This window comes from Ovis aries, chromosome 2, assembly GCF_016772045.2.
Source record: "Ovis aries strain OAR_USU_Benz2616 breed Rambouillet chromosome 2, ARS-UI_Ramb_v3.0, whole genome shotgun sequence".
Taxonomy (NCBI): Eukaryota; Metazoa; Chordata; class Mammalia; order Artiodactyla; family Bovidae; genus Ovis; species Ovis aries.
This window is the reverse complement of record NC_056055.1, coordinates 113760468-113772724: the sequence shown is the minus strand read 5'-3', so window position 1 is coordinate 113772724 and position 12257 is coordinate 113760468. Positions and strand designations below refer to the sequence as shown.

Here is a 12257-nt window from a genome sequence, read left to right as displayed (position 1 = left end):
TAGTTTGGAAAGATTCTTGATGTGATTTCAGTCTAATGAAGTTTATTGTGGCCTAATATGTTTTCTGTTATGGAGAATGTTTCATGTACACTTGAGAAGAATATGTATTCTGTTACTTTTGGATGGAATGAACTGTATATTATTTGTTAAGGCCATCAGGTCTTATGTTGTCATTTAAGTCAGATGTTATTTTAGTGATTTTTCTGTCTGAATGATTTATCTGTTGATGTAAAGTGAGGTACTAAAGTCCTGTACTATTATTGTATAGCAATTTCTCTTTTTAGGTCTGTTAAGATTTGCTTTGTATATGGTTATGCGTATGTTAAATATATAACTATTTTACAAATGTTAGTCCTTTTGTTAGACTCAACCTCTTTATCATTACGTAATGCTCTTCTTTGTCTCCTATTGCAGTTTTGTCCTAAAATCTATGTATCTAATCTAAGTGTAGGTACCCCAGGTTTCTTTAGGCTTTCATTTGCATGGAGTATCTCTTTCCATTCCTTCATTTTCAGTCTCTGTGTTGTCTGAAGATAGTCTTTTGTAGGCAGAGTATAGATGACTCTTACTTACTTATTTATTTTTAAAAAACTTTATTTTGTATTGGGGTATAGCTGATTAACAGTGTTGTGACAGTTTCAGGTGACCAGCAAAGGGGCTCAGTCATACAGACACATGTATGCATCCTCCTCAGACTCACCTCCTATCGGGGCTGCCACAGGACATGGAGTAGGTCCCATGTGACATACGTGCAGTAGGCCCTTGTTGGTTACCCTTTGTAAGTACAGCACTGTGCACATGTCCGTCTCAGACTCCCTGGACTTGCTAGATTTCAGTGTCTGCTTCCTCCCCGTTTGGCAGGTTTGTACCTGTGCTACATCGCATCGCTTCTCTGCGCCTTTCTCCGCCTCTTCTCTTCCTGGGGCCCTGCAAGCGTTAGTCAGCTTGATGTGTCCTGTATCCCTTGAGCTGTTTTCACATGTTTTTCATTCTTTTTTCTTTTTGTTACTCTGATTAGGTGAATTACCCTGTCTTTGAGTTCACTGAGCCTTTCTGCTGCTTCATGTAATATGCGGGTGAATCCTTCTAGCATAGGTTTAGTTCAGTGCGGTTTTATTTTTTGCAGTGTATTTTTGGTCTTTATTCAGATTGGGCAACTTCCAGCTTAAAAAATTTTTTTTTTCCATTCTACTGTTGAGCCCTTTCACTGAACTTTTTATTTTGGTTCCAAAATTTCCATTTGGTTGTTTTTTTTTTTTTAAAGACATCTCTTTTTGACTTAGGTTTTCTGTTTTCTCATATGTTTCAAGTGTGTTTTTGGTTCTGAGGCATGTTTAATCTGTGGCTTCTTTAAAATCTTTCTCAGAGTATTCTAATGTCTCTGTCATCTTGGTTTTTCTATCTATTGATTGTCTTTTGAAAATTAATTTTGAGGTCTTCCTGGTTCGTGGTGTGGTGAGTAACTTTCTGTTGAAACCCAGGCATTTTCATGTTATATCCTGAGACTATTGCATTGGCTTTCTGTGACACCATTCTGACAGAGCAAGAAGGTGCTGTACTTTGTTAATGTGAGGAGGGGATTGGAGTTCTGCTGGCTCCCCACATGGTCTCATGATTTATTTCTGTGTGTGTATGTAAACATTCACCAACTTGTTTCACAGCATCCTGCAAAAAGTGACTGATTTCTTGGCATTAGGAGTTGGACAGGGCAAGCAGATGTAGGACAGTCAGGAAGGAGAGTAGGCAGATGCTCAAGAGCATATGTGCTTTCTCTAAGTTTCATAGTTATCTCTGGATTTTGTAGCTAAGCAGATAAGAGACGTTATCATTTCGTGGTAGAAAATGCAATGACTGTTCTGGAAGGTACCTTTTGTTAGACCTGATCTCTGGAAGAAATTCTGATGAGCTGTCCTTGGCAATGCTGTTTCAGTGACATCTCCTGTGTGTCTACAGGGAATCAGGCATCTCTCAGTGGTGGGCCAACATTGATTCTGCAAGGATGCCTGTGAAGGCTAAGGATGGTACCTCACATATAAATCTTTCTACTCATCTTAAGCCTAATGTGGAGTTTAAAAGATATATATATTTTTGAAGTATTTTTGTCTAGATTTTGTAATGATTAGTTGTTTTCGCTAGTGGAACTTTCCATACTTGGAATCCAACCTGTGGTGTCTGAATATGGGTCTCTGTGCCGTTGTGCCTGTGTGTGATGAGAGAAGCTTTGTCCTGGTGGCCTCCCTAAAGAGAGATGTGTGTCCATCTGATGCCTTCTGTGATCTCCGTTCTCATGGGAAAAGCATGTTGAGGTCATGGGTAGCTAAGAAGTAGATGTCTTCCATATAGGGACATTCACTAGGTATGTGGCTGTTGCCTTTTGGGATATAAAGCTACCAGGGTGTTGATTGGTTTAGCCTCATAACTAATCAGCATCAGAGATAGAACAAAAAGAACAGGACACCCCTGCTCTGGTCACCACTGGGTACTGTACTGTTATAAGGAGTTGGTGGAAGGTAACTTAATTTATAGTTCAACTTTAGATAGCTTTATGATTAATTGCTAGATGAGACTCCTTTTAATTTTTTTCATTCATGTAACTTTCTTCTAGGTACCTAAAAAAAGTCCTAAAGTGTGGAAAATTTCAAACATACACAGTAGAAGGAGTAGTATAATGAAATATCCCTTATCCGTAGCACATTCTAACTAGTTAATTTCATCTTCCTCTGAAATATTCCAGTGAATTTATCAACTTTCATGAGTATTGCATGCTGGACAATTTATTGAAGCCTCATTTTCATTATGAATTTGTTTTCATAACATAAAAATACTGAATATGGTTTTTCTTTCTGTCTAGGAAATGTATTGCTAATAAGTATTGACTTCATAGTGTTGTGTTAAAAACCTTTTTTTAACCTTATACCGTGTTTACAGAAGGGCAGAATGCCACACTCATTTGGGTGACATTGGGCAGGTACTCTGAGCTGAGTTGCCTCCTCCATAGAATGCCCTCCCAGCACTACCTCTCTGTGGTGCCTGTGATGATTACCTAATGTGTGTTAAGTGCTCAGAATCATTTGTGGCACATATTAAGCACTCAGGTGTTACCTATTATTATTACCTATCAACCTTAAAACAAACTGTGCCCATGATATTTTATGTTGTTTTCTAGATGTGAATGAATTGAAGGAGTGTCTTTCTGTGTTGGTTAAAGAGCAGCAAGCTCTGGCCATCCAGTCAGCGACCACCACCCTTTCAGCTCTGAGACTCAAGCAGAGGCTCATTGTTTTGGAACGATATTTCATTGCCTTGAATAGAACCGTTTTCCAGGAGAATGTTAAAGTTAAGTGGAAAAGCAGCAACATTTCTTTGCCTCCTGTGGACAAAAAAAGGTAATATAATTAACAAAGTGTCCTGATAACAGCTAAATGTAAAACTCAGCCTGGTTTGTTTAATAAGGAAAGTTTAATTAAGACTTACAATGTAGTCTGCTTTTTCCTTTCTCTGAAATTTTATTCTTGGTTTCCCTTTTTGTATGTTTTACATAATTTGGAGAATGGCTTTCCCAATTTGCTTATGAAGTATCAGGCCATACTGTAACCTGTCCCATTAAGACACTTTTCTGTCAGTAGCAGTAGAGACTGGTCAGAAGTTTAGATCAGCATGTCAAGATTTGATAATTTGATCTGAACCTTATATTCTTTTTGTTTAATTTTGGTATTGGATAGGAAATTATCATATTGCAGTAGTGCCTAACTAGTTTAGATGCTTCATTTTTTTCTTCTTAATGTGATTTACTCATTCTTTAATTATAAGAGATGCTTTTATGAACTCACTTGTGGTTGTAAGAAATGATACAGAGAGATTCCTTATACCCTTTGCCCAGGTTCTCCAGGGTTAGCCACTTGGAAACTGTAACGCAAAATCAAGTTAGCATATTAACTTTGATACATTTTACTTGTGTTACTCATGTTTCCCATTTTAGGTGCTCTCAGTCCTGTGTGTGTGTGTTTCCAGGTGATTTTATCACAGGTGTAGATTTCTGTCAGAACTGCCCCAGTCAGGGTATAGGACAAGGACCCTTTTTTATAGCTGTAACCGTTAACCTGTTTTCCATGTCTATTATGTAGCTTTATGAGGTTGGCTCTTTCACTCAGTATTATTCCTTTGAGGTTCTTCCAGGTACATGCATGTGTCATCATTGTTGAACAGGATTTCATGTATAGGTGTACCCTATTTTTTTAACCACTCACCTTTTGAAGGTATCTCAGTTGTTTATAATTTTTCAGTATTTTGAATAAAGTTGCTGTGAATATTTTCTACAGGTTTTTCTGTGAACATAAGTTTCAATTTCTCTGGAATGAATAACTTAGAGTACAATTGCTGGGTCTTAAGTTTGGGTTTGTAAGGCATTTTCATACTGTGTCCAGAATAACTGTACAGTTTTTACATTCTCATCAGCCAAGTATGAGTGGTTGCTTTTTTCTATCCTTGTCAGCTTTTGGTATTGTCACTTATTTACTGTAGCCATTTTGTTAGATGTATAGTGTTATCTCCGAAATATTTATAGATTTCCTAATTTCTCAACCTATTTGGATAGTAGTGAGTTTTATCTTTCTCACAGAACCAGCTCTGGGTTGGATAGTTGATCGGTGTAGATGGGGGTGTGTCCAAACTCTCTCTATTTCTGTTTGCTTAAATATCTGTAAAATAGAGAGCCACTTGTTGAAGATTTAGCAGTTCTTACACCATGCCAGTTTAGGACTGCTGGGCTCCTTTTCTGTGGATAAGGTCATGATTGGCTCAGGAGAGCCCTAGATTCATGTTCTCCTGGAATGTATTTTCTTAAAGGGTTCCCTATGTGGGGTGCTCCTCCCACCTCATCTGAATTGACTTTGTCTGTGTACGTATTGTTTTAAAGACCACATGTCTTATTATGCATCTTTATCTTTTAAATTCTTATTCAGTATGATTCTCCTTATTCCTGTCTTCCAGGCACCCAGTTGCCTCGTAGGAGGCAGCCACTAATTGCACTTGTTTGTGTTTCTTCAGCGCTCCCCAGGCACATGTTGTGTTCTATTCAGGATTTACCGACTTGAGCATACCAGCTGCCTCTGTTGGGTCCTCACGTTCTTTGTTGCTAATTTGACTTGATACTGTCTTGAGGAGATCATTCCATATTTTGCCCATTTTTAATAGCATTTCTAACTGATTATGAAAGAGAATAAAATATATGGTAGAAAAACTGTAATAGTATAAAGTTGAAAATAAAATTGCTTTTTATGATTAAGTTTATACTGTACACACTTTTTTGTATTCTAGTTTTTTTTTTTCAAGGATGATTTTTATGGTTTGTATGACTTCTTAATAGATGTACAATGAAACCATGTCTTGTTACATTAACATATGTAGGTAATAAAAAGCTTAAAAAGACACCCGAGAATAATAAGCTCTGAATTCAGGAGAGGGTAACCTCTCAGGAGGCGGGATGAAGAAGAGCAGGAGTATGGGGCCTGCAGACCCGGTGGTCACATTTACCCAACCAGGGAGAGAGCCAAAGCAGACTCCTGGCCTGGATGCATTGTCTTCTGTGTGCTCCTCACCCGTCACCTGCCTTTTCTCTATTGCATGAGGTTATTCCCCCCTTTTATGTACTTACTGTTTATCCAGCTAATAATACTAGTTCCTTGGGATTATTTTTGTGTTTTTGCAAGTCATTTAAAATTCTTTGTAAATATCTTTCTTTTGCTCAAACAGAAAGCTTTTCCTTTACAAAGGACATTTGGTAAAAGTTTTTAAAGTGTCAAACTAAAAGTTGTTTGTGATCCTCTATCTAAAGAAACCCACTGATCACGTTTTGGAACAAATCCTTTTGTACTACATGCTTTATTTTAGCATTTGCACATGCCTCTTGACTGACCAGTTCTCACTCTCCCCCACCTCATGTGTGTTGTTTGCAGTTCCCGGCCTGCAGGCAAAGGCGTGGAAGGTCTGGCAAGAGTGGGGTCCAGGGCAGCTCTCTCCTTCGCCTTTGCATTTCTGCGCAGGGCCTGGCGCTCAGGTATGTGCCCAGCATGTTCTCTGTTCTGCCACATCAGGAGATGTGGATTCTTGGCTGACTTCTGCCAACACATACTCCTAGGATGGTCTATGTGCTCTCTATGCCTCATTTTCCTTGTTGGTAAAATGAGAGACTTCATAGTCTGTTTGATTTTTCAGGCCTAGAAACGTGTGTATGCACACACACATTCCAGGTAAACCCCTGCAGTGCCTGAGTACTTTATTTTCTAGGAGAACCAGAAAGTAGAGTTGCCCATATAAGAGTCATAAAATAAAGAATTGACTTTGGAGCAACTGTTAACTTTTAGTCTCTTGAGTTCTTCGGGTTTCTAATTGAGAGGAAAGTGGGAAATACAAAATGTGCCAGTGTCATTCTGTCACTTCTGGGACTAGAAAACCCACCTGGGAGAGTGGGGAGTGCTCGGTGTGTGTGCTGCTGGGGGACGGACAGCCTCATCTCCATATGTGTGTGTGCCCAGGAGAGGACGCAGACCTCTGCAGTGAGCTGTTGCAGGAGTCTCTGGATGCTCTGAGAGCACTGCCCGAAGCCTCCCTCTTTGATGAGAGCACGGTATCCTCTGTGTGGCTGGAGGTGGTAGAAAGAGCAACCCGGTTCCTCAGGTCCGTCGTGACCGGGTGAGTTCTCCCTTTTCGTATCTTACTGTGTGAATGGTTCTGGCCCGCTTCAGAGTCTTGTCTCTCCTTCTGTTTAGAGATAAGAAACTTGGCAGATTGATTCCTGGCATGTTTCCTGCATACCCTCAGCTCTGTGGTTCCAGATCTTTGGTTCTCAGCTTTTCAAATGTTTGACTTTCAATATTCTGATTGCACCTAGTATGCTGTCGTACTCAATGGAGTGGAAAATGAATCATGCTTTTGTTACTTACTTTTGTTCAGAAATATTATGATTTGGATATCAGTATTTCCTAAAGTGTTTGAGCACCTGTTATGCATCTCTCAGTGAATGCAGGTGCCACCATTCTGAGTGGTGGGTATTGTCCTAATAGACGATGTGGGACTAAACAACTGATTCAGAACGAAATGTTTAAACCTACAGTGGGTCTTCTCAGTGTGAAAAGATATGAATGTAAATCATTTTTCTTTAAGGAAAGCCATGAACTCTGGTCTTAGGTACTATGCATGTTTGTTAATAGTTTTTAAGTTTAAGGAAAATGTGTATATTCAATACAAAATTAAATAGCAGAGACAGGGGAAGAGAGTTTATTCTCATTCTCTTCACCTGCTGTGTCCCTTGTAGCAAGGAAGACACCTGTGGTCTCCATGCCAGTGGGCTGTGGGTTTAGCTATTCAGAGTTTCTGATGTCATTGCCATGGAGTTTAGGGTTGGGAGGTCCTGAAAATAGGTTTGGGTGATTTCCTGGTGGCTCAGATGGTAAAGCGTCTGCTCGCAATGCGGGAGATCTGGGTTCAATCCCTGGGATGGGGAGATCCCTTGAAGAAAGAAATGGCAACCCACTCCAGTACCCTTGCCTAGAAAAATTCCATGGATAGAGGAGCCTGGTGGGCTACAGTCCATGGTGTCACAAAGAGTCGGACACGACTGAGTGACTTCATGAGTAATGTTGGAAGATCCTCCCTCCCTCATCTTGGGTTAAGAAGACTTATATATTTTTGGAGAACAAGGAAAAATTAAAATTATTTCTTTGGTCAGAAATAAAAATAAACTGACATTTTGCTTATAGGTTTTCAGATGGTTTTATAAATGGATTTTTCTCCAGTTTTGCTGATGAATGTTGATACTATAATAGCCTTACATGTCACTGAAACTAGAAACATGTCTAAACATTTTTCTCCTCATGATTTGAATAATGATATAAGTAGTTTTATGCTGTAGCAACTTGGAATGTCTTATAATGTAATTATCTTATAGTATCTGAATCAATACTTGTAATAAAATCTTGTCTTAAAAGTTATTGTATCTTTAGAGTATCTGATTAAATTTGTGTAAGCAAGTCTCAGAAACTTGATTCTAAATACTAAAAACACTTCTTCGTGGGAGGGGAATATAATTAGTTTAACATTAATAGCATGCCTATTTTAAGCACGTTCTGTTTAAGCTCTGTTGTCACTTTGTCCCTACATCCTCTGCTGTTATTTCAGGGATGTTCATGGAACGCCTGGAACCAAAGGGCCAGGAAGCATCCCCCTGCAGGACCAGCACCTGGCCCTGGCCATCTTGCTAGAACTGGCTGTGCAGAGAGGTGCACTGAGGTGAGGCGTACCACAGACTAGACGTGTAGTTGGGAACCGCCTCTATACTAAGCAGCTGTTGCATTTCCTTGAACTATTTGTGATTGCAGCAAATGTGTGAGGATCTGTGATCAAAGAACCATGTCCCAGGACCCTTCTTTCAGATCTGGCTGCACTTAAGTTTTCTTCACTTCCTTTTTATGATCAACTTTCTAGTAGTTTAGGAACTGTTTGTTTTTTTTCCTCTCTCTCTCTCTTTTAATTTTCTTCAAATTGTTATTTTTATTCCATTAATTTAAGGTCCTAGAAATTCCCTGTAGAAAGTGCTATTTGAACTTCCTAACTGGTTTTGTGTTTCTTATCCACAGAAGATGGATGTCATCTTGAATTGTTTAGCGATTTTACTGCCTACATTTGTTTTCGTTTTTCATGGCCTTGTTTTAGTTACCTTTCATATTTAAAGTATTTCTTCAATTTTATTTAGCTGTTTTTATTTTTTATAGACTGTGGCCAAAAAAATTAATCGGTCTTCACTAGAGCATACGGATTTTCTCTCTTCCAGTCAGATGCTGTCTGCTGTCCTGCTGCTGCTTCACCTGTGGGACAGTGGGGCACAGGAGACTGACAACGAGCGGTCTGCCCAGGGCACCAGCGCCCCACTCCTTCCGCTGCTGCAGAGATTCCGGAGTATCATCTGCAGCAAAGACGCCCCCTGCGCCGAGGGGGATAGTCATGTAGGTATCATCATGGGCGTGGTGCCTAAATAGCTGTCTTCATTTTGCTCATCCTAAAGGATTGAGCCTTTTATGGACAAGCCCAGAGCACATATCTGTGATAGTAGTTGCTTCTCGGAGGGGAGTATGTTTTTGGCAGTTACAATAGTGAGCCAGGTGTGGGATAGGTATGGGAGGTCATGGTTGGGTCACAGTTGATGCAGCAGAACTTGACATGGTCACATTTGGATTCTTTGCAGCAACTAAGGAGGGATCAGAGCCAGCTGTGTTTCACAGATGCCGGGCCCTTTGTGTTGTTCTGTACTGTGTGTTATGAGCATGCTTATTGACATGCATCAGTTTATGCTTTTAGAGAGACCTGTCTGCGGCTGCCTTCTTGGCCACGGGGTTCTCTTTCTGCTGTATGAGTCATTGAGCCCTTTGTCTTTGTATGTTTAGTGCTTGTGTGTTCCCAGCAACCACTTGTGTTGTGCTTTCACTGTGATGGGGCTGTAGAAGGTGTCAAGAAGGCATGCTCACCTCCATGTGGGAGTAAGGTAGTAGTGGAAGTATAAAGATGTGTTAAAAATCCTGATGCTATTTCAGGAAAAAGTGTGAGAGTCAAGTGTGTTCTGATGGTACTTGCAGCAATGCCATGGGCAGTGGGGCAGGGAGGCTAGGCTCAGCTAGAGTGGGAAGGAGCAACAACGCCTCACTCTGTCTGTTGAGAGCAGTTACTGTGGATTGGTTTTGACCCTCCCAGGGGCACTAGGCAAATCTTCTCTCCCTCCTCTGTCTTCCTTCACATGCCATTTATGGACCACACACCTCCTTTAGCCTGCAACTGCTGCGTTGACAGCGTGGAGCCAGGTCTGAAATCCACATTTTTAGAAGAATATTAGAAAAACAGCATTGAAAATAGTGACTCACTTTGTTGGCCCTTCCTGAGTGTGGAGCACCATGCAGAAAATATTACCTCAGCCATCACCATGTTCAGTCCTAGGAAACAGGCTGGTGGCAGAGCAGGCCTGCCTAGGTCCAAACCCCTGGGAAAGGGGTTTTGCTGCTGCTTTTGAAAGGTTCAAGTGTGAGTTTGCAGGTCTTTTCTGGAAAAACTTAGCAGTACTGGTATGAAGTTGCAGCCTAGTTATTCTATTACTTTACAGTCTTTGATGATAATAAGGCTGTTCTGGTGTTAGCAGAATTAGAATTATTAATATACAAATAAAATTGTTACTTTTCTGATGAGTGGGCAAGCTTTAGATTAAAATAATGGTTATTGTTCTCAGTTTTCAAAGCCAAGTTGAGGTACAGTGCTTTTGTTCCCAGGTAGATAGCTCTGCATTCTTCTGACGGTCCTTGGGATGGTGAACCTGAGGAAGATGGGCGGTGTCCCTGACCTGTGTGGAGCTGGCACACAGGTGATGGGTGTGTGGATGTATGGGCACCTCCGTGTGCAGTGAGTGTGTAGATCTCAGTGCATCAGCAGTACTTCTTACGTGACAGCCAAAGACGGGCAGGTTTATAGGTCATGTCTGACTCTGGGTATCAGAATACAAAGAGTGGTGAAAGACGACTTGTGTTACTTTAATTTTCCCCGCCACTTCTGAAGCTGTTTTTTTACTTTTCTTCTTTAGCTTCTCTCTGGCCCTCTGAGCCCCAATGAGAGTTTCCTGAGGTACCTTACTCTTCCACAAGACAATGAGCTTGCTATAGACTTGCGACAGACTGCAGTTGTTGTCATGGCACACTTAGATCGCCTGGCCACCCCGTGTATGCCGCCTCTCTGTAGCTCTCCAACATCTCATAAGGTAAGTGGGATACAGGGTTTATTCTTTCTGTATTTGTTCCTGGAGTCTCATTCTGTGCCTGTGTGGAGACTCACTTTCTCTGGGGTTGGGCTGGAGTTTGCTTTCAGCTTTTGAACGTGTACACTTGAAGGTGTCAGTCATTAGCTGTCACTTGTGAGCAGACTGATGCACAGAGAGGTTCAGGACCCATCCCAGGCTCCAGATTCAGGAGGCATGTCCCCAGAGAGGTCTCCTGTGTTCACACAGCCGCATGCTGTGCTGTCTTCCTTAGCAGGAACACAGTGGTGTGTCTGACACTAATCTACGTGTGTAAGGATCTGCTGATACAGGCTCACCAAGAACCTCATACAGTCATACCCGATCGTTGCAGTGTTGTCCCATTATATGGATGATAAGGCGGTGTTTGGAGTGAACTTTGCTAAGGTCACAGAAAGAATCCTGATTTTAATCCAGAGTTTTTAAACTTTGTTCTTGATAGTATAAGTACTTCTTAAAATAAATTTTTATTGGAGTGTAGTTGATTTGCAATATGTGTTACTTTCTCCTATACAGCAAAGTGCAGATATTTCTGACTTTTAATTTTGGGGGGAAGATGGGGACTGCATCATGAGGTTTGTAGGATCTTAGTTCCCAGACCAGGTATGGAATCTGGATCACTGGCTGTGAGAGTGTAGAGTCTTATTCACTGGACTACCAGGGAATTCTGTCTAACTTTCAACTTGAAGAGTATTTATTTTATTTTACAGTAATTTATGTTTTCCAAATAAGTAATACATTTACATGGTTCAAAAGTAAAAGCTAAATGCGAGGGTGCATTGACACCTCTCTCTGCCTTGTCTCACCCAGTTTTCCGCCTGCTGCTTCTCAGTTTGCTGTTCTTCATGTGTCCTCTCAGTGTTCTCTCAGTGGTAGTACATTATAGCCCTTCTGTAGCTTGTCTTTTCACTAGTCAGGATACTCTGTGTAAGTGAAGAGCTTCTCGCTTTATTTTAAAAAACAGCTTAGTGGTCCAAGTGTGGATGTGTCATGATTTTTTAAAATCAGTTTCCTCTTGGTGAACACTCGTGTTGCCAGAAGTTTGCTGTGTAGGTGGTATTGTGATGGCTGCCCCTGTATCTTTGTTCTTCGCTGTGTGTACATGCAGGTGCACACGTGTGCAGCTGTGATGTACCCGGTGTGGAGGACATAGGAGCTGGTTATCCCCCAATTGCTGTCCTGCGGCTTGACTCCTTTAACCCCACTAACAGCAGGGATGCTTGTCTCTAGGCATGCAGGCCTCTGGGTCCCCACCTGTTATGGCAGAGTGGTGACCTATGTTCTGAGCATTTGAAAATATATTTAGGATCTACTTGTGCTACTTTTTAATGTGCTCTGTTAAATGAAATGCTCTGGAAAAGTAACCTGTCCAGTTACTTATCTTACCTGCTAACGGAGGCTATATGGGGTGTTCTGAGTTATTTTAATGTTT

At 40.9% G+C, this 12257-nt stretch overlaps 1 protein-coding gene across 8 annotated transcripts in view; it reads left to right on the top strand.

The window, feature by feature from the left end:
- HERC2 (HECT and RLD domain containing E3 ubiquitin protein ligase 2) overlaps nt 1-12257 on the top strand; it is a 243534-nt gene that overhangs the window by 41334 nt on the left and 189943 nt on the right. For all 8 annotated transcript variants that reach the window (XM_004004470.5, XM_012129843.4, XM_060409588.1 and 5 more), the window contains 6 exons: nt 3167-3386; nt 5955-6055; nt 6534-6690; nt 8176-8286; nt 8828-8999; nt 10616-10789. In XM_004004470.5, coding sequence (XP_004004519.1) covers nt 3167-3386; nt 5955-6055; nt 6534-6690; nt 8176-8286; nt 8828-8999; nt 10616-10789 — 935 coding nt within the window. The remainder of the gene's footprint in view (nt 1-3166; nt 3387-5954; nt 6056-6533; nt 6691-8175; nt 8287-8827; nt 9000-10615; nt 10790-12257) is intronic.